The 24,084-nt window shown below is 36.6% G+C and overlaps 3 protein-coding genes and 1 pseudogene across 4 annotated transcripts; 1 reads left to right on the top strand and 3 right to left on the bottom strand.

Annotated features, from left to right (window-relative positions):
• Positions 1-518: 518 nt before the first annotated feature.
• Positions 519-2,846, bottom strand: LOC115970711 (annotated as a pseudogene). The gene has a single exon (XR_004087133.1). The product of XR_004087133.1 is annotated as a putative pentatricopeptide repeat-containing protein At3g15130 (transcript).
• Positions 2,828-4,757, top strand: LOC115970712 (pentatricopeptide repeat-containing protein At2g20540-like). The gene has a single exon (XM_031090298.1). The coding sequence runs from the start codon at positions 2,842-2,844 to the stop codon at positions 4,462-4,464; it is 1,623 nt and encodes a 540-aa protein (XP_030946158.1). The 5' UTR covers positions 2,828-2,841; the 3' UTR covers positions 4,465-4,757.
• A 1,150-nt stretch (positions 4,758-5,907) lies between these two features.
• LOC115970715 lies at positions 5,908-8,402 on the bottom strand. Its single transcript, XM_031090304.1, has 2 exons — positions 8,118-8,402; positions 5,908-6,777 (listed from the first exon to the last, which is right to left on the bottom strand). The coding sequence occupies exons 1-2, from the start codon at positions 8,293-8,295 to the stop codon at positions 6,092-6,094; spliced, it is 864 nt and encodes a 287-aa protein (XP_030946164.1). The 5' UTR covers positions 8,296-8,402; the 3' UTR covers positions 5,908-6,091.
• A 4,645-nt stretch (positions 8,403-13,047) lies between these two features.
• Positions 13,048-17,810, bottom strand: LOC115972636 (tRNA (guanine-N(7)-)-methyltransferase). Its single transcript, XM_031092971.1, has 2 exons — positions 17,598-17,810; positions 13,048-14,110 (listed from the first exon to the last, which is right to left on the bottom strand). Exon 2 carries the CDS (start codon positions 14,092-14,094, stop codon positions 13,336-13,338), a length of 759 nt encoding a protein of 252 aa, XP_030948831.1. The 5' UTR covers positions 14,095-14,110; positions 17,598-17,810; the 3' UTR covers positions 13,048-13,335.
• Between the last annotated feature and the right edge of the window lie 6,274 nt (positions 17,811-24,084).

Below are 24,084 nucleotides of genomic sequence, written 5' to 3'. Positions count from 1 at the left end.
TTCAATAAAAAGCTAAATAAGTTGTTCCCTAAATAAGTTTCCCGTTTGAACTGATTCTAAAAAAAAAATTGTTTCTCAATTAAATTCAAACACTTTGTTGAGTAACTTGATGTAAAACACTATATTTTTTTCCCCTTATTTAAGAAAAGGACTATATCTTAGCTTTACCCAAAAAATAAAAAATAAATTTGAAGCCACATTTGCTTTAATTACAAGTTTGCCACCGATTGAATTGAATTACACAGTAGTATAGAAGAACAACGTTGGTATGTTTATGTGGCTTTGCTTTTTCACGTGGGAAGTGATATGGGTGATTGGCAAAAAAGTTGAAATTACTTGCGGTGAAATCTGACATTATCAGTCCTCCAAAAATAAAAAAATGCAGCCCACAAATCTGACATTTTCTGTTCTTATAGAACCAAAAATGCAGTGATTGTGCAATTACTATATAGTATATAGATCTCTTCTTCTGGTAACGCCACAAAAGATACTAGTATCCCACCTGGTAAGATAGTAATTAGCAAATGACTATCTCAGCACCACTGTTAATGTATAAACATAAGCAGAAAAATATTAACCATAACTAATTTGGCTCACTACCTAGATTCTCTAATAAAATGACCATCTTTATTAACAAATAGATCATACTCAATGCACAAAAGTCAAAACTCTCAATTTTGCAGGGTTTGGAGAAGTCATGGTAAGAACAAGAGAACAGACTACGATAAAATACAATTCAAGGTGAGTAAACTGTGTCATGAGGGAGCACAAACCATCCTCAAACTTGTGAAAACTATTTGCATCTCTCTCAATGAATACCACCTTCAAAACTTTGTCAAACTTTAAATGAATGTATGACAATCCCCACAAACTCTCAAGTTCTTGAAAATCCTAATCACCCTCCTTACTTCATTTCCCAACCCACCACAAACCAATGCCAACTTCTCACCATGAACTCTCAAGCTCTCCTCCTTTGACTCTTCTTCCACATCATGCGGTGCAAACCACACCCCATGAACACAACCCACCTCTTCTTTAATCTTCTTCTCCATTTCCTTCAAGACTTCATGTATTTTCTCTGTAAGTGGGTGTGTGTCCTCTCCATTGTAGAAAAAGTGAACCTCCTTGTCAATCTCTACCAACTGAGTGCTGCCTCTTTCTTTAACCCCTTTATCCTCACTGTTTCCCTTATTTTCTCACACTCTTTCCAATAGCCTGCATCAGCAAAAATATTTGAGACCATCACATAATTGACTGGATTGCTGCCATCCATTCTCAGAAGTATGTCTCCTACTTCCCTCCCCATATCCAGGTCTCCATGCACTCTACAAGCACTAATAAGTGTCTGCCATATACCTACATTTGGTTTTAGTGGCATGCTCTCAATAAGATTCTTAGCTTCTTTTAAGCGTCCAGCTCGGCCAAGGAGATCAACCATACAAGCATAGTGCTCTACTCTTGGTTTAATCCGCCGGTCACTACACAATCTTGAGAAGTATTCTTGACATTCATCAATGAGTCCAGAATGGCTGCAGGCTGAGAGCACAGCCAAATAAGTCACATCATCAGGCTCAATATTATCCAACTGCATTTTGTTGAAAAGACGAATTGCTTCTTTTCCCAGACCATGCTTTCCATAGCCAGTGATCATAACTGTCCAAGAAATCACGTTTCTCACCAGCATTTCACTGAAAAGTCTTTCTGCATCTTCTGTTAGCCCACATTTGAGATACATGTCCACCATTGAATTGGCCACTAATATGTCTAAACCAGATGGGACTTTGATGTTGTAAGCATGCATTTGCTTGCCTTGCTCTACAAGGGCAAAATCAGCAAAAACACCCATCAGGCCCGAGAGAATAAATCCATCTACATGATATTGGTTTTCCCTGAGCTGCCTAAACAAGTCCATTGCCTCTGGTAAATTGCCTTGTTGAGCATAACCAAGGATTAGTGCACTCCAAGATATCACATTCTTCAGTTCAATTTGATCAAATACTCTGTGAGCTTTGAACAAGTTCCTACACTTGGCATACATATCAACGAGAGCACCTGCAATAGTTGTTTGAATTGAGCATGGGAATCCTCTTGTGATCAATGAAGCATGCATTTGGCTCCCTTCCCTCATGGCTCCAAGACCACTGCAAGCCTTTAACGTGCTGGTATACGTGAATTCATCGGGGACTTCCCCCTGTTCTTGCATTTTCCGAAACAAAAGTAGAGCTCTGTCACCAATTCCTTCAAGTGCGTATCCAGCTATCATCGCATTCCAACTGATAAGATCCCTAACTGGCATAATGTTAAACAATCGTGCCGCCTCACTGATTCTTCCGCATTTTGAATACATGTCAATAATAGAATTGGCCACCGCTGGCACCCATTCAAACCCAGTTTTAGCACAAACACCATGAATCTGCATTCCATTCTTAATAATGCCCAAAATCCCAGATGCTTTAAGATTAGTCGAAAGTGTGAACTCATTTGGCTTAATTTCAGAAGATCCCATTTTGCGGAAAAGCAATAATGACTTGATGGCGTTACCACTTTGTAAGTAGCCACACATTAGAGATGTCCAAGAAACCACGTTTCTTTCAAGCATTCCATCAAACACAGCACAAGCAAGGTCCATTCTACCACATTTTCCATACATATCTATAAGATCATTGTTTAACATCAAATCAAGCTCAAATCCCATTTTCACTACACACCCATGAGTTTGCAATCCTTGACCAAATAACAAATTCTTCGAACACTTCCTCAGTATCCCTGCAATTCTCTGTCGCTCACACATTATTTTTCCAACTGAGCTGCTTACTCAAATATCTTTAACAAAATTAGTTCATGGCAAAGAGAACCAGCGTCTTTGCTATTAGAGAAATGGAAGATCTATTCGTGCCCATGTTGCGAAACTGCGTAAACATGGCGGAATTGAAGAAAATCCATGCCCACATTTTGAAGTTCGCACTTTTACAGAGCAATTTCTTGGTGACAAAAATGGTGGATGTCTGCGACAACAGTGCGGATATAGAGTATGCGAGTTTGCTCTTCAAGCAAGTGCTTGAGCCAAATGGGTTTTTGTACAATGCAATGATCAGAGCTTATACGCATAATAATAGATATACTATAGCAATCACCCAGTACAAGCAAATGCTAACAAACCCACAAGCTGAAAATCCCATTTTGCCTGATAGATTCACATTCCCATTTGTGATTAAGTGCTGTGCGGGGCTTTCCTGTCATTTTCTGGGTCAGCAGATTCATGCCCAGGTGTGTAAGTTTGGGCCAAAGTCACTTTTAATCATAGAGAATGCACTAATAGATATGTATACCAAGTGTGATAATTTTATAGATGCACATAAAGTGTTTGACGAAATGACTGAAAGAGATGCAATTTCTTGGAATAGTCTGCTCTCTGGGCATGTCAGGTTGGGGCAGATGAGAAGGGCTAGAGCAATGTTTGAGGATATGCCAAACAAGACTATTGTCTCTTGGACAACAATGATTGCGGGGTATGCACGAATCGGGTGCTATGTGGATGCATTGGATGTTTTTCGCCGAATGCAACTGGTTGGTATTGAACCTGATGAGATTAGTATTGTGTCTGTTTTGCCAGCATGTGCGCAGCTTGGAGCCCTTGAGGTTGGGAAATGGATTCACATTTATGCAGATAAAAAAAGGTTGTCACGTAAGACTAATATCTGTAATGCATTGATTGAAATGTATGCCAAATGTGGTTGCATTGACCAAGCATTGCAATTGTTTAGTAAAATGGTTGAGAGGGATGTGATATCTTGGAGTACCATGATTGGAGGTCTAGCAAATCATGGGAAAGCTCGTGAAGCAATTGAACTCTTTCAAGATATGCAGAGAGCAAAGGTTCAACCAAATGGTATTACTTTTCTTGGTATTTTATCGGCCTGCACCCATGCTGGTTTGTGGGATGAGGGATTAAAATATTTTGATTCCATGAGAAAATTCTATCATATAGAGCCAGAAATTGAGCATTATGGTTGTTTAGTTGATCTTCTTGGACGCTCTGGGCGCCTTGATCAGGCTCTTGACACAATAAAGAAGATGCAAATGAAGCCAGATTCAAAGATATGGGGCTCTTTGTTAAGTTCCTGCAGAACTCATTGCAATATTGAGATTGCTATTATTGCTATGGAGCACCTTCTGGAGTTTGAACCAGATGACACAGGGAACTATGTGTTGCTTTCCAATATTTATGCAGATCTTGGGAAGTGGGATGGTGTGTCAAGGATGAGGAAACTCATAAGAAGCAAGAGCATGAAGAAAACACCAGGATGCAGCTTGATTGAAGTTAACAATGCGGTTCAAGAATTTGCATCAGGTGACGATTCAAAACCATTTTCGAAAGATATCTTTTGTATGCTAGAGCTGCTGGCTTTGCATCATGACAGTACTGATGATATGATAGAAGTTGCATATGAGGATATTAGTTAAAGTGTTAAGATCAAGATGGGGTACTAGTCAGAAATTGTAGCACAATTTGCACTTTTACTAATCATTTTAACTTCTCTCTTATGCAAGAACTTATTTGCATTACATCAGAGCTGGTTTTTTTAAGTGAAAAATGCAGAGAAGAGAAAGGTCAAACTTGCTTGAAAATTATTTCCACACCAAAACTGGAAGAGTTACACATTTTTGAATGCCTCAACCTCTACTTAACCCATGCTCTCATTCTACCCATAATTGAAAAAACAAGAACTTGAAAGGATTTTTGTCAGAGGCTCCAAAACAACTTTTTAATAAACAAATAAAGACATCCTGTTTAATGGATATTTAGGATTCAATTCTGGTGAGTTATTTGTTGTGTTTTATACTTATTTGATTTGCATGTCATGGATTCATTTTTAACTCCCCTTTCACTAATGGTGTAATTCATGTGTTGTGCCTTCACCAAGATGTCTACAGTTTTTGTTTGTCAATGAGGAGGTGGATTCATCTTCAATATATGAGGGGGATAATTGCATGCAACTATAATACAAAATAATAAATAGAGGCTAGAGCGCCATATACAGAATAATATGAGCTTTTAATTTCATGGGCTTATCATAGTTATGTATAACCAGTCCAATTTTATCAAATTGATCACCTGGTAAACTAGCCAGTTAACTGCAACCATGGAAGTTCAAGGGATTGTTGAATGAAACCAAAAAACCACATTCACTTGGTGAACCAGCCACTTAACTGCAACCAAGTATAGTTAACTAACAGGGTGGTTTAAGGGATTGCTGTCTGTTGAATGAAACCAAGTCACAGTTCAATTGACAGAACCAAATGCAGTTGGTTATTAAAATTCTGGGAAATACAGAAGCCTACACAGTTTCTTTGCCTTGGCCCCTTTTAGGATGAAGTTTGGTTGTGACCATTTTAAACATAAGCGAAACCTAATGCACCATATGTAATGACTATAATAAGCACGACTTTTCAAATACCAACCAGATGAAAATTATATGAGAGTCTATATGATGTAACAAAATAGTCATTTCACTAAATTTGATGGTTGATCTTACTATCAGCTTACGTAATCCAAGGGCTAGGTTGCTATTCTCTCACCCATTGGCAAGTATGTTCTGCAAAGCATCTTCACACTAGTTACAATAAAATTGTGCTGATCATGAACCCAGGTCATGGAAAAACTGTAAGCAACATTACCAAAAACAAATTTAATAAGGATATTGTAATTTTATGCGTGTAAAATTAAGTTGTTAGAAAAACAAAGTGATTTCGTTAATATATTGTTGCTAATGCCCTTAATGAAAAGCAGAACCTGCATGCAGAAAACCCTTTTTCAGTCTGGCATGGGTTCCATTAACCCAACTTCAAATTTACCATGTTTGCTCTATTGTCCTGAAAATATTACGCTTAATGCAGACCAATTCCTTCATTCTGAAAATGTGTATTCAATTCACTACACACCATGAATAAAAAAAGCAAGTACATGTGAAACTCGTGCACTAAAGAGAAATTGTTCAAGAAAAAGTTGGCCAATTTCATTGAGGATCTATTCGTAAAATGACATGAATTGGTATAAATGAAAACAGACAAACAAAAATATACCAGCTGATTAGCTAAACAGAGATGCGAGGGAGAGTCCACAAATGACAATTATTGCATAGACACTGCAATCCATGAAAATGGCATCAAGAGCCTTCTGCATCACCAGACCTGTCTCTAAAGTATTACCTACTTGTTCAGCCCAACCATATCCGTTAAGTGAGGTGGTTTCGTTTTCATCTCTGGCTGCCCTTTCAAAACCTGTTTGTTTATCAACAAGAAGTCGTGCAAGCACAATTGTCACATTGGTTAGCAAAAGTAGGTAAAGTGGCCTAAAGCTTAACATGCTCTTTATGACGTAGCTGCCTAGTAAAGGAAACCCTAGATAGGATAACACAACTAAAAGGGCTACAGTTACAGAACACAAGAAGCGGGTACGCTCTGATGATGCAATGGCAGAACTTATTTGATTTGGAGTGAAAAATCTATGCTGTGGTCTTTGCTGCTCTAAATGCTGTTCTGAATTCAAAGTAGAAGCAGATGAGTTTTGATCTATTGATGAGACCAGAGGTGACTGTGCTTTGCCATTGAATTCTGAAGCACGGGCTCCTAAAGCTTCATCGCTTATCTCACATTTGCGTAAGGGAGGTGCTAGATTGCTTTCACCAATATCAGCATCAGTCTGACAGGCATCGGTGATGGGATCATGTTTTACCATGAATGAACCAGATCCTTCATCCTCACCATGAGGAGAAACTGCAGAATATCAGGACTCGTGAGCATTAAGTGATACTATGAATTTTTAAATTCCATTTGCATAGAATAAAAGAACTTCACAATAATAAACAAGTCATAGCAAGGAGTCCATTGTCTCCTTCCCCCACAAATCCCCCCCAAGGGGTCACATGGCTCTTTTTCCTATCAAGTTAGGCAAAGCTGAGACAATAGAGTTTACTCTTCAGGTTTCCGAAAGGGAACATTGAGATAATTTACTAAGGGAAACTAAAAAATTTAAAGGGAAGCAACACCACGACATTTAAATTCATTTTGTTTATTATTTTAATTTAGGCCAGATCTAAACTCGGGTGCTATTACAGTATTACTCTTCTTTCCATGAACTCAATCACTCGTAACTAGAGACCATGTCCAAAAGAATATGTACATTACTACTACTTCTAGCCACCAAAACTTTAGTCTGTTTCGATCTCCAGACAACCTTAAAGACTAACGCACTGTATTTGCATACTTTGATCCTTGTTTCCAAGGGCTCATTCACTTGGGTATGAATTCATAAAACCTAACCCAAAATAGTATATGCACAGAACCACCCCTAAACACCATAACTAAAGAATCTCAGAAGCAGCCCACACAAACGTCACATGTAGACCTCCAATTTCACATGAATCATTAAATTTCCATTTTTGACATGCCAACATCAAAAAAAAAAGAAAAAAAAGAAAAAGGCCTGAAACCATATCAAGCACCCATACAGACCACATAGTGGGGGAGGGCGAGGTGGGTTCGAATAGAGACATGGGACATGACAAAGAATGCCATTATCGCTGGACTATAACTCGAACCCCCCAAAACAGATCACATAATACTAATAATCACATTATGTCATGACTGCTTTAGCATTCTACTTTCCCCCCCCCCCCCCACCCAAAAAAAAAAAAAAAAAAAAAAAAAAAAAATCATACTTGAAAAAGGAGAAATTGATGAAGATAATAATGTGAGAGAATTTATTTTTAATATAGCTACCTAAAACTTGTCATATCGAGCTACAATTTGCGCAGTTAAAATTCCAACATTACAATTACAATTCCAATTAGTAGCATTACAATTTCACTGTATATACGAAATAATAACATTCCATGATTGATTCCGTTATAGAATAAAATCAACGAAAAAGCAAATATAGTACCAAGAACAATAAATCCCATTAATTAAAAAAAAAAAGAATCTTTACACGTGACATATATTGTGCAGTGAAATTTTATCATAAAGCCCAAGTTCATGTTTCTGAATCTAAAACATTCGTGCAAAGTAAAATAATCCCAGCGGTTCAAATTGAGAGAGAGAGAGAGAGAGAGTACCGGCGGCGGTGTGGGAAATCAACGGCTGGGATGAAGGGTTGTCTGAGTCGGTTGTAATTTCTTCGTGAGAAGAAGAAGAAGAAGGAAGGGATTGGATCTGACCCGTAATGAGTGCTAAACGGTCGGATCCTCTTTCCATAATCTTCCTCCTTCGGGCTTCTCTAACGTTGCTCGCCATATCTGTAATTTTTTTTTTTTTGTGAGATTCTTCAGCTCCTGTAGTGTGTATAGAAGATCGCGTTCGCGTTATTTTTAGCCTTTTTGTTTGAGTCGGGTCGGTTATTTTTGTGGGTTTCATTCTTTGGGCCTCACAACCTGTAACAAAAAGTTCAGAGTTAGTTTATTTAAGGCTGTGTTTGGTTGCCGTAAAACGTTTTCCAGAAAATACATATTTTTCGGAAATGCTAATTTTCGAAAAAGGAAAATATTTTTGTGTGTTTGGTTGCATTTCAAAAAATTTTTCGGAAAATATTTTTTGGTGTTTGGAAAAGAAGAAGGAAAACACAAACCCAGAAAAACACAAGCCATAACCCAGAAAAATCGCGATCTCGCCTGAAAAACACAAGCCACAACCTAGAAAAATCGCAATCTCGCCTGAAAAACACAAGCCACAACCCAGAAAAATCGCGATCTCGTGAAGGCGAGATCGCGATCAACGTCGCGGTCTCGCGACGGCGCGATCTCGCATTTGCGAGATCGCGCTGTTAATCACGATCTCGATCCAGCGCGATCTCGTCGATCGCGCCGCTCGATCGACGATCGCGATCGTGCACCGCGCCGCTCGTCCGCGCGGTGCGATCGTCGGACGAGCGGCGCGATCGTCCCTCTCTCTCTCTGATCTGGGCTCTCTCTTCTCTCTCTCTCTCTCTCTCTCTCTCTTTTTCCGGAAGTGAATTGAAGTGAAAATGAAGGCAGAAATGGATTTCCGTGGTCAAAGGGAAAATTCGTGGTCAACCGGAAATCATTTTCCGGAAAATAATGTTTTCCGTGACAGCCCAACGCATGCATTTTCCGGAAAATCATTTCCGGAATCACTTTGAAGTCGATTCAAACGCAGCCTAAGATGAAAACACAATTATGATCTCAATATTTTGGTGTATCAGTTAATTTGGTTCTTACATTTTGGTAGCAGTTAATTTGGTCTCTGTTAATTCACTAATGAAAAATGCATACGTGACAAACATTTTACATTGTTGGCGCACATATGACTAAAATAATAATATAAAATCAAATAATTAAATATTTTAAAAATCCACGTATGCATTTTAATAAAAAAGAAAATTCCACGTCAAACAAGAAATTATGAAAAAACTAATTGAAAGAAACAAATAAAGAAAATGATTTTTTTTTAAATCCACAATTTCTTTTACTTTCTTTTTCTATTCTTCTTGCACTTTCTTACCTCCCAAACGCAAAGCAATTTGAAAATCCCAACATTATGAAAACCTTTACCAAATTAAACACACAAATAGAACCTAGCAAACACCAATCACGAACAAACAATAAAAAGATCTCAACTTGCTCAAACCATATCAATCCTTTCACCACTCTAACGATTCCACTTCGCGAGTATGTACATGATATTATTATCCTTACCTATGGCTATGGTGGCTAGCAAGTGAATGAAAACAAAAGAAACACAAAAAATAAGCAATGGATGAGTGTGGATTTGATTAAGGAAATCATGAACTCCGTGGACAAATTTGGGATAATTTTCTGACAATTTTATTCAAGAGTGCTCTACTAGTTTTTTACTAGAATTTACAACATAACCTTCAGAAGAACAAGGGCTCAAATAAAAAATAAAGGACTCACAACAACTACTACTACTACTTAGCAAAAGACACTAAACTGCCTGATAATGTTAACATTGAAATAACAATTGGAATTGAACTCAAACTCTAAACTAATTGAAGATGATATGATGATATCCCACAAGACCCACATCTGGGTCCTAATCCTTTGCCGTTTCGACACCCACCCGCGTTGCTCAATTAATCTGAGCAGACCCACCACCATCAAGCCCAACACCACTGCCTTGACCCATCGAGATTGAGATTCCCCATCAAGCCCAAGCTCCACCATGACCACTTCGATCTGAGAGAGAGAGAGAGAGAGAGCTAGTCTGTGAGAGAAGGGTCTGAGTCTATTTGCTAGGAAATATAAGAAAAGAGAAAGAATAGAAAAGAACATTTGAGTGTTGATAATTGTGTGATTAGTGTTTGGCTTTAGATTGCTGTGTTTGCTGGGTATTGTGTTTGGTAACTGAGAAAATGCAAGAATACAAAAGTAAATAAAAGAAATTGAAGAGCTTTTTTCAATTCACTTACTGTATTTGTTTCTTTCAATTAATTTTTTCAGAATTTTTTGTTTGATGAGGAATTTTCTTTTTTATTAAAATGCATACGTGGATTTTTTTTAAATATTTAATTATCTGATTCTATATTATTATTTTAGCCATATGTGTGCCAACAATGCAAAACGTTTGTCATGTATGCATTTTCCGTTAATGATTTAATGGTAAGGACCAAATTGATTGCAAGTTAAAAATAACAAGGACTAAATTGACCGCTACCAAAATGTAGGGACCAAATTGACTGTTACACCAAAATGTAGAGACCAAAATGGTGTTTTTGCCTATATTTAATTTGGAGTTTCAACTTAGGTGCATTTGAATCAAATGATTTGATTCCTTAATCAACTATTTAAGGAAAGTTTTGGCATTTGTATTTTTTATTTTTAAGAAAAAGTTTTGGAATTCGTTAATAGACCATATAAGGAAAATTTTAATATCACTTTTCATGAAAAATGTAAAAAATGGTAAAAAAAAGTTAGTTACTTTTTTTTTTTCTAATAAAAAAGTTTCTAAAAATTATTCCTAAAATAAGACATTCATTAACTTTTCACATCAGTACTTTGGTTACATGCAGCTTAAGTTTAGCTTAATTTATGAGTAATGCTATAGTATAAACTATTTTACAATATTTTTAGAGAGTGTTAATATGACAAATTCTTACTGGTTCTCATTTAGGCCCACTACTAACACCATCTTTTTAGTTATCAATAACCACCGACTACATCAACAATTTATAAATTTGTTTGTTTCATTAGCAATTTCCTTAATTTTTTATGAAACAAGTTCAAGTTTGTTTAAAAATTACTTGATTAATTAATTTATTTCCACCATATATAGTAAAACCACAACTAAAAATTTTCGCAGTTTTACAAATCTATTCTAATAATTTTTAACTAAATTATAAATAAAGTTATATTATTTGAATTAACAACTTACATAAATTTGATTCCAACTTTGTGTTGTTAAAATTCATGTATATGAAAATTACATCTTAATCCTTCTAATCAGGGGTATAACAAATTAAATCCTATAATTTCAGAGTAATAAATGAAATTAACTTGCAAAAAAGTAACTAATTAAAGTTTATAGTTTTATCATCGCACACTCTTGACGCGATGATCACTCCACAAGTACAAAGTTCTTGTGAGATGGGGGGCAAAAGTCAAGGTTCAAGTCTCCATGAAGAAGCTTCACATACATATACACTTAAATTAAAATACAATAGAATTTCTATTGTGGAGGGCAAAAAGTAAAAATTGAGAAATTAAGTAGGTTATAATTGTATTACTATTTGCTCACACAATTCATTTTTAGAGGTGGAATGCAAGGTCAACTTTTCAGTACCCATTCTATGACAAAAATTGATAATTAGACCAATCTTAGGTGTGTAGTAAAAATATTCAACTAGAAAAAGCCTTGAAATGGCTAAGTGTCCGTCCTTGGGTTTGGTTTGAGCAAGGTGTTACAATTGGATAATCTCTCTCTTTTTTCTCTCTCTTTCCAAAAGAACTCTATGATCCAGATGTTTCTTGGCTTTATATACTTTAAAATGCATCTAGACTTTACATTTGGAAGGTTAGGATCAAACTTTCTTGGTACTTGTCCCATCAAGACCTTGTTAGAAGGTTTTACACCAAGGTATGAGCTATGGGAGCACTTTTCATGGTCATTTCTCCATTAATGCGGTCAACTAAGTGGTTACAGTGCACTTAATTTGGAGGGGATGGTTGTTTTTTCCTTCCTTTTTCTTCTCTTCCTTGTTTAGTGCCAAGTCACCGTTTTTCTTCCTTGAGTTGCGTTATGCTCCCTTCACCCTTGACTCTTGACTTTCTGAGGTTAGGTAGAGTTCTTGGTCCCTTGTCAATTGTAGTAGTTCAACCTCTTCACAGGTTAGGTGAGTACTTTCCAAGGATATACAACCAATATTTCATGAAATTTATCTCCTCAGAAATGCCCCTACCTTTCCTATCAGCTGTTTTGGATCCCCGTCCCCCTATATCTATCTTCTATAAAATAAATAAATAAATAAAGTCAATGGTTTTAAAAGTAACCAATTAAACCATTAGATTTCAAAAAATAACAAATTAAATTCTTAGTTCATATTAAATTTCAAGCACCATATAATTCCACTTAAATGAGTCAAATTTAATTTATTACTTTTAAAATTATAAGACTTAATAATGTTACATCCCGTAAAATTATATGTTTTAAAATGTAATTTACCCCAAAAAATATAATTTTTACTATGAAATTAATTAATTATATTATCAATTAACTGTAAATAATAATTTTATATCTTATAAACTTATTTACAGACCTATACATTGCTAATCAAGATTTTGCAACTAATTTTATGAACTTATTTACAAAATTACACACGGCTAATCAAGATTTTGGATCTAATTTTTTGTACTGATCTTTCAGACTTTTGAAGCATCCTTATTTACCACCAAAAAAAAAAAAAAAAAAAAAAAAAAACCCCAAATATTCTAGTTTTTCTTCAACGCATTGGTCTTTACTCTATTGTCCAACGATTTAACGTTATAACTCATACGTTACAACAATTAGAACGAGTTAATTAAATAACTGTTTGGAGTATTTTCAATAACACAAAAATGGAAAACCACATCTTTCAAAAACCAAATGATAACAACTATAACAACAACTTACCAAACCTTAGTCCAAATGGAACTTAAACAAATTAATCAAAATCAACTACATTTTTTTTTTCTTCCTGCTATTCTAATCTATTCAAAATTATAGTCAATCCTCATGATGACTAAAAAAGCTCAACAATATATGAATCTGCTACACTACCAAGCCGATCATCCGCTAAATCAACTAAGTTGAGCAGCCTATGTATCACGTGGCTGGCATAATGCGTCTGTAAACTGCTTGGAAAGTCTGTCCACCATTCCTGGCAACCTTCTGGCCTTCCTCTGTTGCAGAACTCAAGAGCTTTACAACTGGATCTGCTTGAAGCTCTTCCTCTGTGAGGGCTTCAAACATGGGGTGACTCTCTAAACAAGCATTCATCCAGTCTCCAAGTTCTTCCACATCTGTAATTGTATATATAATCCCACCAACCCCGAGAGCATAAGCGTACTCGTCTAGCAAGTGTGTACTGATCACCCGACGACGATGATTTTTCTCTTTGAAGTGAGGATCCGGAAACAGGAAGAACATCTTTGAAAGCTGTCCTTTCTCAAAGTAATTTGGAATGTATTTCATGGAATTTGTCCTAACCACTGAAATATTTTGGTATTGACCTGGATTTGCCACCCTCAATGCTAAAATTCGCTCCTTGACATACTCTGTCACCTTATCCCTAAGTTCCATTCCAATCATTAGGGTATCAGGGAAAAGAGTTGAGAGACTAATTAGCAGTCCTCCAAAACCGCAACCAATATCTGCAAACTGTATCTTTTTGGAACTATCAATCTGATCAGATGAGGAACAAAACTGAGGGTAATGAAGTGATAAGTCGACATGACAAGGGGAGGTTGGTACTGGGAAGTGAGAATCACTTAATGGGTTGCTGTGCGCTCTTGCTCTGTAGAAACGCTTCCGAGGCAAGCCAGTTGACTTGCTGAGAGTTGGGTTTGCCTCATTTTCCAACATGGCTTTTTTCTGCAAGCTGCATAATAGTAGCAGCAAATTAGCAATTAAGATTTTCAACACCCATGCTCATACAAAGGAGATTAAAATGCAATATAAATTAAGTCTTCTTCATAAAATGTATGTTAAGCACAAAAGGAAGTCGCCATTACAAAATTAGGAAAAAGTGAGTGAGTTTAGGTAAACGTAGGGTGCACCACATATAGATGTTATATAATTTCAAATTTTAAAGCAGGTTTTCTTGCCAGCAATCAGGGACCAAATGAGTAACAGCTTGAATGAAGAGACATAATTACAAGCAAATAAAGATAGAATGAATAGAATATTTAGTGTCAACCATGCTTTTGCCAAAAGAAGCCTTCAATGTTTGATGTGGAGGGATTCAGCTCTGCTGGAGCCAGGGGCTAATATGACATTGTGTATTTAGCCAAATATTAAATGTTAGTTTGAAATAGATGGTTGAAAATATGACACATAAGCAAAACAAAAACAACTTCTGTGGCCACCAGTGTGTTGCCATCTGTGAAGATCCCAAACTCTTCTCCAAAATAAGATGCATAACTAGTCTTCAAGAGTTCCCCCTGCTCACGCTCTGAAGCTATAGACCATACTGACAAAGATAATAGCTTCGTCATGATGATGAGGAAACAGCACTAAATGCCCATTAGCTTGACAGATGGTAGTGTTTTGATGGCCACATAAGTAATTGTAGCATTTTGCATAAATGTCACATTTTCAACTGTCTATTTTAAATGAATGATCAAGGTTTGGCTAAATCCTTAGCCCCAATTTCTAACAGAGCTGAAACCACCATGGAGAATGCCAATACCAGGGGTGAAAATGTTGCTTAAGAAAAAGAACTATATCTTCAACTACGGTTAAAACATTGACCTGAAGTTGAAGTTAGACACATTGTGTCTTGAACAATTGAAATCATGTACGCATAAATTTGTCTATTGTTGAAGAAAAACATAATGAGTCACTTGCAAATAGGCCCTAAGGCAAAGCAATTATGCAAAATGCTTGTCCATCTTTTTCAAGGATGCATCTTATCACAGTTGTAAAGCTAAGTTTGCCCCATTGTTGGGGGTGGCAATGAAATCCTACAATTTCCTTCAAACCCATAGAAAACTATGCTTCAGATAGTCAAAAGCTTGGAATTTCTTATGCTCTTCTGTTCACATCAAATTCATTTGCACCTTTGCCTCATAATATTCACCAGGTATTGACACTTTAAACCTTTAGAATCTACACGACAACCTCCCAAGTCCTATCATGTTTCCCCCTCCTGTGTAAAGATAAAACTTCTTACCTTTATAAGTAGCCAACCACATTCTGACAATGTGATCTAGCATGAGCCTATTCCCAAGGGCCATGCTAGGACAAGTACTGGAATACATTCACTTTTCTAACTTATAAAGAAGAAAGCAGGGCACACACACTGGTTCAATAACCATCTTATCAATCCAAAACTTTTATCTGGTAGGTAGCATTATCGTCTAGCAATCCACACTTAGAGAGCATAAGCATACTTGTCTAGCAAGCGCTAACAGCAATTATAATACTGGTTTAAAAGCCATCTTATCAATCCAAATTTTTTCAGGTTTCTGCAGGTTGCAGCAGAGGGATTTGACTATTCTTAGTTCTTATGCACTCATCTATTGACCCTAAAACATTAGTGAAGTCAACTTAAAATGAGGACATGCGAAACAAAGTAATTTTAGAAACACACAATTCAAGGATCACAAGAAATTTGGTTTTTCTTTGACTCCTATCCAGCATTATTGACCATCATCACCTTGTGAATAATGATCTTTATGGACTCAGCAATACTAAAAACCACTTATTGAACTTTGATGGGACAAATATAAGGTACGAGGGAATACTTCCTGTCAGAGAACCAAACTACTTATTTAACCTTGATGGCATAGGTATAAGGTACAACCACAGAGGTAATACCTCCTCTCAGAAAACCAAACTAGTTATTTAAACTAGTTGGCACAGATAGAAGGTAAAACCACAGAGGCAATACTTCCTCTCAAAGAACTGAGAGAACCAAACTACTTATTTAAACTTGATGGCACAGATAAAAGGTAAAATCATAGAGGCAATACCTCCTCTCGGAGAACAAAACAACTTTTTTTTTTTTGGGGAATAATTCTATAGTTGGGGGAGGGGGGATTCGAACCCTAGATGTCTTTGTAGGCAACACTAGGAAGTGTCACTTAAGCTACAAGGTTCTTGGTAGAACCAAACTACTTATTTAACCTTGATGGCACCAATATAAGGTGCTACAATATCGCCTCTCGAAGAATCAAACTACTTATTAAATCTTGATGGCACAGATATAAGGTACAACTATTAGGTAATAATTGGGAATAAGTACCCAACAAGGCAAAAGACAAGCAACTAATTTTCAAAATTGTTAGGAGTAAGGTAGGCCAGGTTTTGCTAATGTGGTTCAATTAATGAAGAAGTATTTTGGATAGAACCTAATGGCCAATTTGGATTAAGGGGGAAGGAGGGCGAGTAGAGGAAAAGTAGAGTAAAGTTGGCTAGAAATTGCACCAATTTTTGGCCAACTCTACTCAATCCAAACAGGCCCTAAGTGTCAGTCAATGAAAGTGATCTACCAATTCCAATGGAGATGCCTTTAGATAGAAAACCTTGATATATAGAAAATGTCATGAGGTAAATATCCTTTTACAAGTATGCATTGGGAAGCTAAAAATCCCATTTAAAGTGTGAGACACTCAAATGAAAACACTGGAGGATGGGGTAGCACATGAAACCTTTCAAGCTCCCGAATGCAAAAAAGCATTCTAAGAATAACATGGCCATCAGTTTTTTCTTCTAGCTTTTTAGCTTATAGGTGCAACTATACTTTAACAAACTTTCAGCAAATAAGCAATTAGCAAAAAGCTACATCCAAACGCACGTAAGAAACCCAAAAAATTTATAAATATATATATATATATATATATTGTCATTACATATGCACCTAGTAGGTCTGGAACCCATGAACTAACCCTCCACCTTGCTTTGACAAGGGTACAAAGAGCCATTTGAGCTTATTGGCCAAGAAACCCAAACAATATTAATCCTACAATAATGGACAGGCTAAATAAATGTGCATGGTTTCAATTAACAACAAAAAAAATTCCTTAACATCACATTAACATGGATTTTCTGTGTTTGCCCCTATGTGAGTCAGCTAAGAGTCTTAGCTGGGCCGGCCCTTCCCTTAGGCGAGTTAGGCAATTGCCTAAGGCCCCCAAAATTTTAGAAAAGAACCAACCGGGTAGTAGAGGAAAATTTGAGTTTCAAATGAATTACAAAAATAATCTGGCACATCCTTTTAGCCAAAAAAACAAAAATTTTGGTAAATCCCATTAAACATTGGTTCTAAACAAAATCATTGACCAAAAATCAACCAGATAAACTACAAATCCGGTCTAAGAGATTAACCACAAAACAATCACAAATCAAAACCCTACAAATTTTACCTTTCTCTCTAGTCTCTGCTCTCCGCCTCTCTCCAGTCTCCAGTCTCCAGTCTCCACTGTTCAGTCTGGTCTCATCTGCCTCAGCCTCTCTCTGATTCTCTGCTCTCCGCCTCTCTCAAGTCTCAACTGCTAACCTCACCGTATCAGGTTCTGAGGTTCAGGAATCAGGTATAAAATTATAAATATTTGGGCTTTTCTTTGTTAAGAACTTAAGATAACTTTGTTTATTTGGGCCCTCCCTGGCTGCTTTGTAACTTTGTTTATCACTTATCACTTTATCATTATGGCTGCCTGGACCCTCCCTGGACTGGGCGTTAAGTTTGGGCCTTCAAGGTTTTTTTTTTTTTTTTTGGCTGTGCTTAAATTTTTGTTATACTTGTGCTTAATTTTTTTTTAATTTATGCAGGCTAAGATTGCTAAAAACTTGTTATTGTTCAGTAAAACTACAACAATATTTTTTATATAAATCAGGTTCTATTTCTCATTTACTCTACACTTGAAAGTTATTTTTTATTTTAGTATTTATAAATATATTGTTTGATTAGAAATGTCTACTAGAAAATATGCATCTGAATATGAAAAACTTAAAAAAATAAAAAAAGAAGAAAAATTAATTGAGTCTCAAAAAAGATCAATGGATAAATTTTTTATTAGTAATAAACAAAATATAACACAAAATTTAGATGAAAATATCACAAATGAGCAAGAAATTCACCAAAATAATTTAGAAGAAAATGATGTTCAATTTTGCAACACAACAAATCTTGATAATGAACTTCAAAATAATTTAGAAGAAAATGAAAATAATGATGAAAAATATAATATAAAAATATTAAATAAACATTAATTTAATTAATATATAGGTATAAAAAATGCTTCATTTTTAGTTCTCGCCTTAGGTCTCAAAATATCTAGGGCTGCCTCTGTTTCCCTCTAATCCTTGTTGAGGGCCATTTGTAGAAGCCTAGACAGACAGAAAAGCCCAATAGTGAGGGCTACAAAGAATTGACAAGATAAATAGCAAAAAACCCATTAGGCCCAAGCGGCAGGAATAATGGATCACAGGCCCAACAAATAAATAAATGGGTCTTGAAGAGGCAAGCGGGCTCAAAGAAACTAGGAAAGAAAGAAATAGCATCCCATGGGCAGAGTATGAGGTAGAAAAGTAAGAAAGGGCCACCGCAAGCCCAAGATAATACAAACTAAGAGAGTAAGGGGTTTATGACAGGCCCATGAACCCCAAAGATAAGAATAAGGTTATTGGGCCGGGGAAGCCTAATGAAGTTAGTAAAGAGCCCATGGGAGTGTAGAATTAGCAAACGGGCCGAGGAAGCCCAAAGAAAAGCAATCGGGCCATGGATGCCCAAAGGAAAACCAAAAGGAACATAGGAGCTCATGAGTAAAGGCAAAACAGTGCCCATAACAGGCCACTGAAAAAAGGGATGAACGGCTGGCCCAAAAGAGGTACAGTAGGATTAAGTTATTACGGCAGGAATAACAGTTCAACGCTGCAAGAAATAAAGAAAATCAAGAATGGGCCAAAGAAATGTAAGGCCCATCATCATACAAATCCCAGCTCCTGAATGAAGCGGGAAACCAAAGAAAAGCCCACATGAAAGGTCAAAAAACACAGACAGAGAGTCTCCAGATCACGGCAGACGCATGAGCAGCAGACAGACTCTTGGACATATCTGAAAGGGAAGCACGCGCAAGGCCTAGACACCACCAACCCGTACCCAACCAATATAGGACATGGTGGGGCCATGGGTCAGAGGTAAGAGACAAGGGGGGGATGGTTTGGTGGTGGGGAGAGGGGAAAAGATCTATTTGCGGTTCTTGCCCAAATCCTTTTGGGAGGTACGTCCTACAGGGATGACAGACCACCCAAAAGAGGCAAGTTTGAGGGGGAACCGTTGGGTGCATGCCTTGAGAGTAGAGAGAGAAAGCATTTATACCGTGGCAGGAAAGAAGTGTTATAGTAGACAGAGGAACGAAACAAACCTGCCTCTGTCTAGCAATGGTGAATGTCGCATAGACTTGGTGATCGGCAAGTACGCCCAGACCAAACAGAGGCGGTTAAGGGACAAAATGGTAAAAGATTGGTCACGGCAGGCACTATAAAAGAGCCCTTGCCGTGTCCTGAAAAGGGAATCGAAAAAACAAAGCATTTTATATGAAGTGAAAAGAAAAACAGAGTAAGAAGAAAAGAAAAAAGATAAGAAAGAAAAACAGAGAGGAAACTAGGGAAAAAGGAGAGTTAGTTCAATTTCATGCACCAATAGATCGGTTTCCCTCTCTCCCCCTTCAAATCTTACTTACTTTCCAAAAACGTAAACAAGGACTCTTTCCTTTTGGGCAATAACCATTCAGGTCCGACTCCCTCAAAGTCATTAATCCCCACGGCAGGATTTCTTTCCTGTGAGATTATTTGCATTGAGAAGAGGCGTTCTCCTCTTTTTGGCTTTGTTCCGGCAGACTAAGCCTAAAACTTGATTTATGCCCATTTGTTTAGCTCGTATTATTTTCTTCACTTCCTCTGTGATTGACATTATCATGATTGTAATCATGTTTTATAAATAGGGATTATATAGCCATTTGTTTAAATAGACAAGAATATTCTGTTATTATTATTATTATTATAATCTGCCTGCCGTAACTTGTTTGCAATAGTTCTGTTTGCCGTAAGTTTACTCCTGGCAGACAAGGCATAAGTTTGTGCACAAATGACCCAAGTTGAGTTACAATTGGACCAGCCCCAACTCCCTTACTTAGAAATATTCGGGCCCATCACCGCAGGAGGCAGCCCAGCCCATTACCGCATGAGGTAGCCTAAGCCCAATACATCATACATAGAAAAGGCCCCTACAATCCTCTCTTTGCCTCAACCCACGTCACACTGTGCTCCATGGCTGACCACCAAGCTCTCATTCTAAACCTCCATGGCCGGAGCTTTTCAAGCTCATCACCTCCAACCACGCACCACTGCCGAAACCCAGCCAAAATCAAATTACGACTACCACCATGGCTAAAACTCAGCCAAAATCAAATCACAACAAAAACCCAGAAGCCCACCAAATCACAAATCAAATCACACCTACCGAAATCAAAGCACAAAACCCACAAAACAACCAAAATCATAAAATGAAAACACTGAAAGTGAACCCACCGTTAAAAAAACATATATTGGTTTTGTTATTATATTTTAGAAGAAGAATCATCTTGTTGAACTAATTTTAGATCCAAATTAATCAAACACATACCACAAGCAAGAATGATAGACTGAAAGTAAAGCAAAAAAAAAATGGTATTTCCCAGAAAAGTGTTTTCAGAAAATAGAAAGGGTAAGCAAAATATAAAAACTATTTGCTTCATAATTTCAAATAAATAAATAAATAATCAAAAATCACACACCATAATCCGGTGAAACCTCGTGAGCCATAATTTCACCTAAGAGGATCGTCCGAGTTAAGAGGAAGAGATTTTCATAGTCTTTGGCTCGGCAGCACAATTTTCGATTTCCTTTCTTGATGTGGCTTTCGTTCGCTCTTCTCCTGTCAGCCTAGGTGATGTATAAAGAGAAATAAAAGGAAGAAGAAGAACAAAGTACCGCGTAAAAAAGAAGAAAAGAAAAATGGTGAGAGAATAAAGACGAATTGAGATCAGGTGCACTGTCGTAGGTATTTTTTTACATTTTTTACATTTTTTTAAAACTTTTTAACTCTCCTTTAATATATTTTATTTAATGGTTGAGATTGAAATTTATTTTTTCAACTTTTAATCTCAGCCATTAATTATAATTGCATCAGGGTATTGCACTCGAATCTGAAAAAGACAAAGAGACCTACATATACAGATACACATACATAAGCACACATACACATACACATACATAAGCACGTATAAACACATACACATAAACATACATAAATATAAGCACACATAAACACATATACATACACATACACATACACATACACATACATATACATAAGCACACATACACATACAAATACACATACACATACACATACACATATAAATACACATAAACATATATACACATACATATAAACACGTATAAACCCACATAAACGTAAACATACACACACATAAACTTAAATATAAACATAAACACACATAAAGACTCAATTTAGCATATCAAAGTAACCAACGAAATTGTTTGAGGATTGGTGTTAGTTTGCAATTTTTTCCAGTATATATGAGGGTTTAATTTTTCTCAGTCTGTATGTGTGTTTACGTCTATGTATGTTTATGTTTATGTGTGTGTGTTTATGTGTATGCGTGTTTATGTTTATTTTTTTGTGCTTGTGTTCATGTATATTTATGTGTATGTGTTTATGTTTATATTTATGTTTATAAATATAAACATACATAAACATACACACATACATAAATATGTATAAACATAAATAAATATAAACATAAACACACATGCACATGCACATGCACATACACATAAATATAAATATACACATACACACACATAAACATACACATACACATACACATACACATTCATACACATATACATACATAAACATACACACATACATAAACATATATAAACATAAATATAAACACATTTTCACATACACATAAACATAAACATACACATATACACACACAAACATACACATACACATACACACTCATACACATACACATACACAAACACACATACACATACATTTTTAGTTCTCGCCTTAGGCCCCAAAATGTCTAAAGCCGCCCTGACTAAGAGGAATTATGTCGAACACTTGGTGAGCATTCTAATTTGCATGAAATTAAACAAAGCAAAATAATGATTAACGGATAATATATATATCAAATTCATTCCTATCTAGCAAAAGAAAAAAGAACAGAACTATACTGTATACACAGATACAGGACAGGACAAATCAGGGAGCAAAAAAAACAAGGACTTTGAATTTATAATAATAATAATAATAATAATAATTACAATAACCCAAAAGAAAGTCTTAGAAAAAAGAGAAGGGTATGTAGTGAACACCTGATGATGGAGACAGAGATGGACGGCACAAGATTCAAGCGCTTTGAGATATGGAGGCAGAAATTTGTTGTGAGTATGGGACTCGAAGGATAAAAAATTAAAGCGAGAGGACTGGTATTGGGCTCATTTTTATTTGAGCCCAACTTCTGGATGCCAAACTTCAGCCCATTTATAGTTGATCAGCGGGACCAAATGTTTTATTTTTTGAGAAAGAGTGCGGCCCAAATGTTTAATCCAGGTTTTAGACACTTATTACGTTTTTTAAATTCTATTTTCTTATTTCCATGCAAACTATAATTTGCTTTGCAAATATGTGATTTCTTTTTTTAATTTTATGGTTTTAATTTATTTTATTGTTTTGTTTCTTTTATTTTCATTGGTATGTAATCTATTTATATTGGCAAGTACACATTAATGGTTTAGTAGAGGCGTCCATAGATTGGGCCAATTTGATTTTGGGTTCAATCCAAATCCGAGGCAATTCCATTGGGTGGTAGAAAGGAGGACATGATGTTGACCAAAGGGCACTAACGAATCAAACTGAGTTGAATTTTCACGGGTCAAGTTAGTTTCAATTAAAATTGGAAAAGGTGGAGGCAGTCAAGATTCTGGTGGATCTTCGTTGAAGATCGCAAGATCTCCACCAATTTAGCCGAAGATCTGAATATAGATGGCAGAGATATGAACAAAGGTGGTAGGGGTCGGTCGAATTGGTTCGAGTTGGTTCTTGGAGGGTGAGACTTGCCACTCAACCCACTGAAAATGAATTTGGGTTCAACACATATGCTTATCTTCGACTACCGCACTCATTGGATTAAGTAGGTTTCAGATCGGGCCGCTAGGGGTCAGATGTATTTCACATATGTTTAGGCCAGTTCAGTTTTGGACACCCTTAGGTTTTAGGATCAAGTGAGGTGAGTATATAGCATCTTCTCACCTTAGAGCATTACCATCAAGTGTGTCAAATGCCAAATATTTGGCATTTGACACACCAAAAAACCACTCTCATCAGGCGTTGTAAATGCCAAAATATTTGGCATGAGTGAATAGTACACGGATAAAAATGGTATAAGTGTTTAATATTTTTTTATTCTCTTTTCTCTCTCCTCTCTCATCACTTTATTCTTTTCTCTTCTCTCTTATTCTTCCTCAGACATTAAACCTCTCCTCTTTTCTTCTTTCACTCTTTTTTCTTCTCACTTTCTTTGCTTTTCTCTCTTCCTCTCAGCCTCGCCGCGCCACATCCTCGACTTGATGTCGATCTCTGTTGCTAATTTTTTTTTTTGCAATGATTTGATACCCGATTTTGGCAGTGGGTGGGTTGAGATGGTGGTGTGAGGGCCGGTTTGCGGATGGGTTCCAAAGGATGGGTCGGTAGTGGGTGGGTTGGCTTCAGCAATGGGTGGGTGGGTGTGTGGGATGCAATGGGTCAGTGGGTCAGTGGTGGGTTGTGTT

This window comes from Quercus lobata, chromosome 12 (assembly GCF_001633185.2).
Source record: "Quercus lobata isolate SW786 chromosome 12, ValleyOak3.0 Primary Assembly, whole genome shotgun sequence".
NCBI lineage: Eukaryota > Viridiplantae > Streptophyta > Magnoliopsida > Fagales > Fagaceae > Quercus > Quercus lobata.
This window is presented reverse-complemented; position numbering and strand designations above follow the sequence as displayed.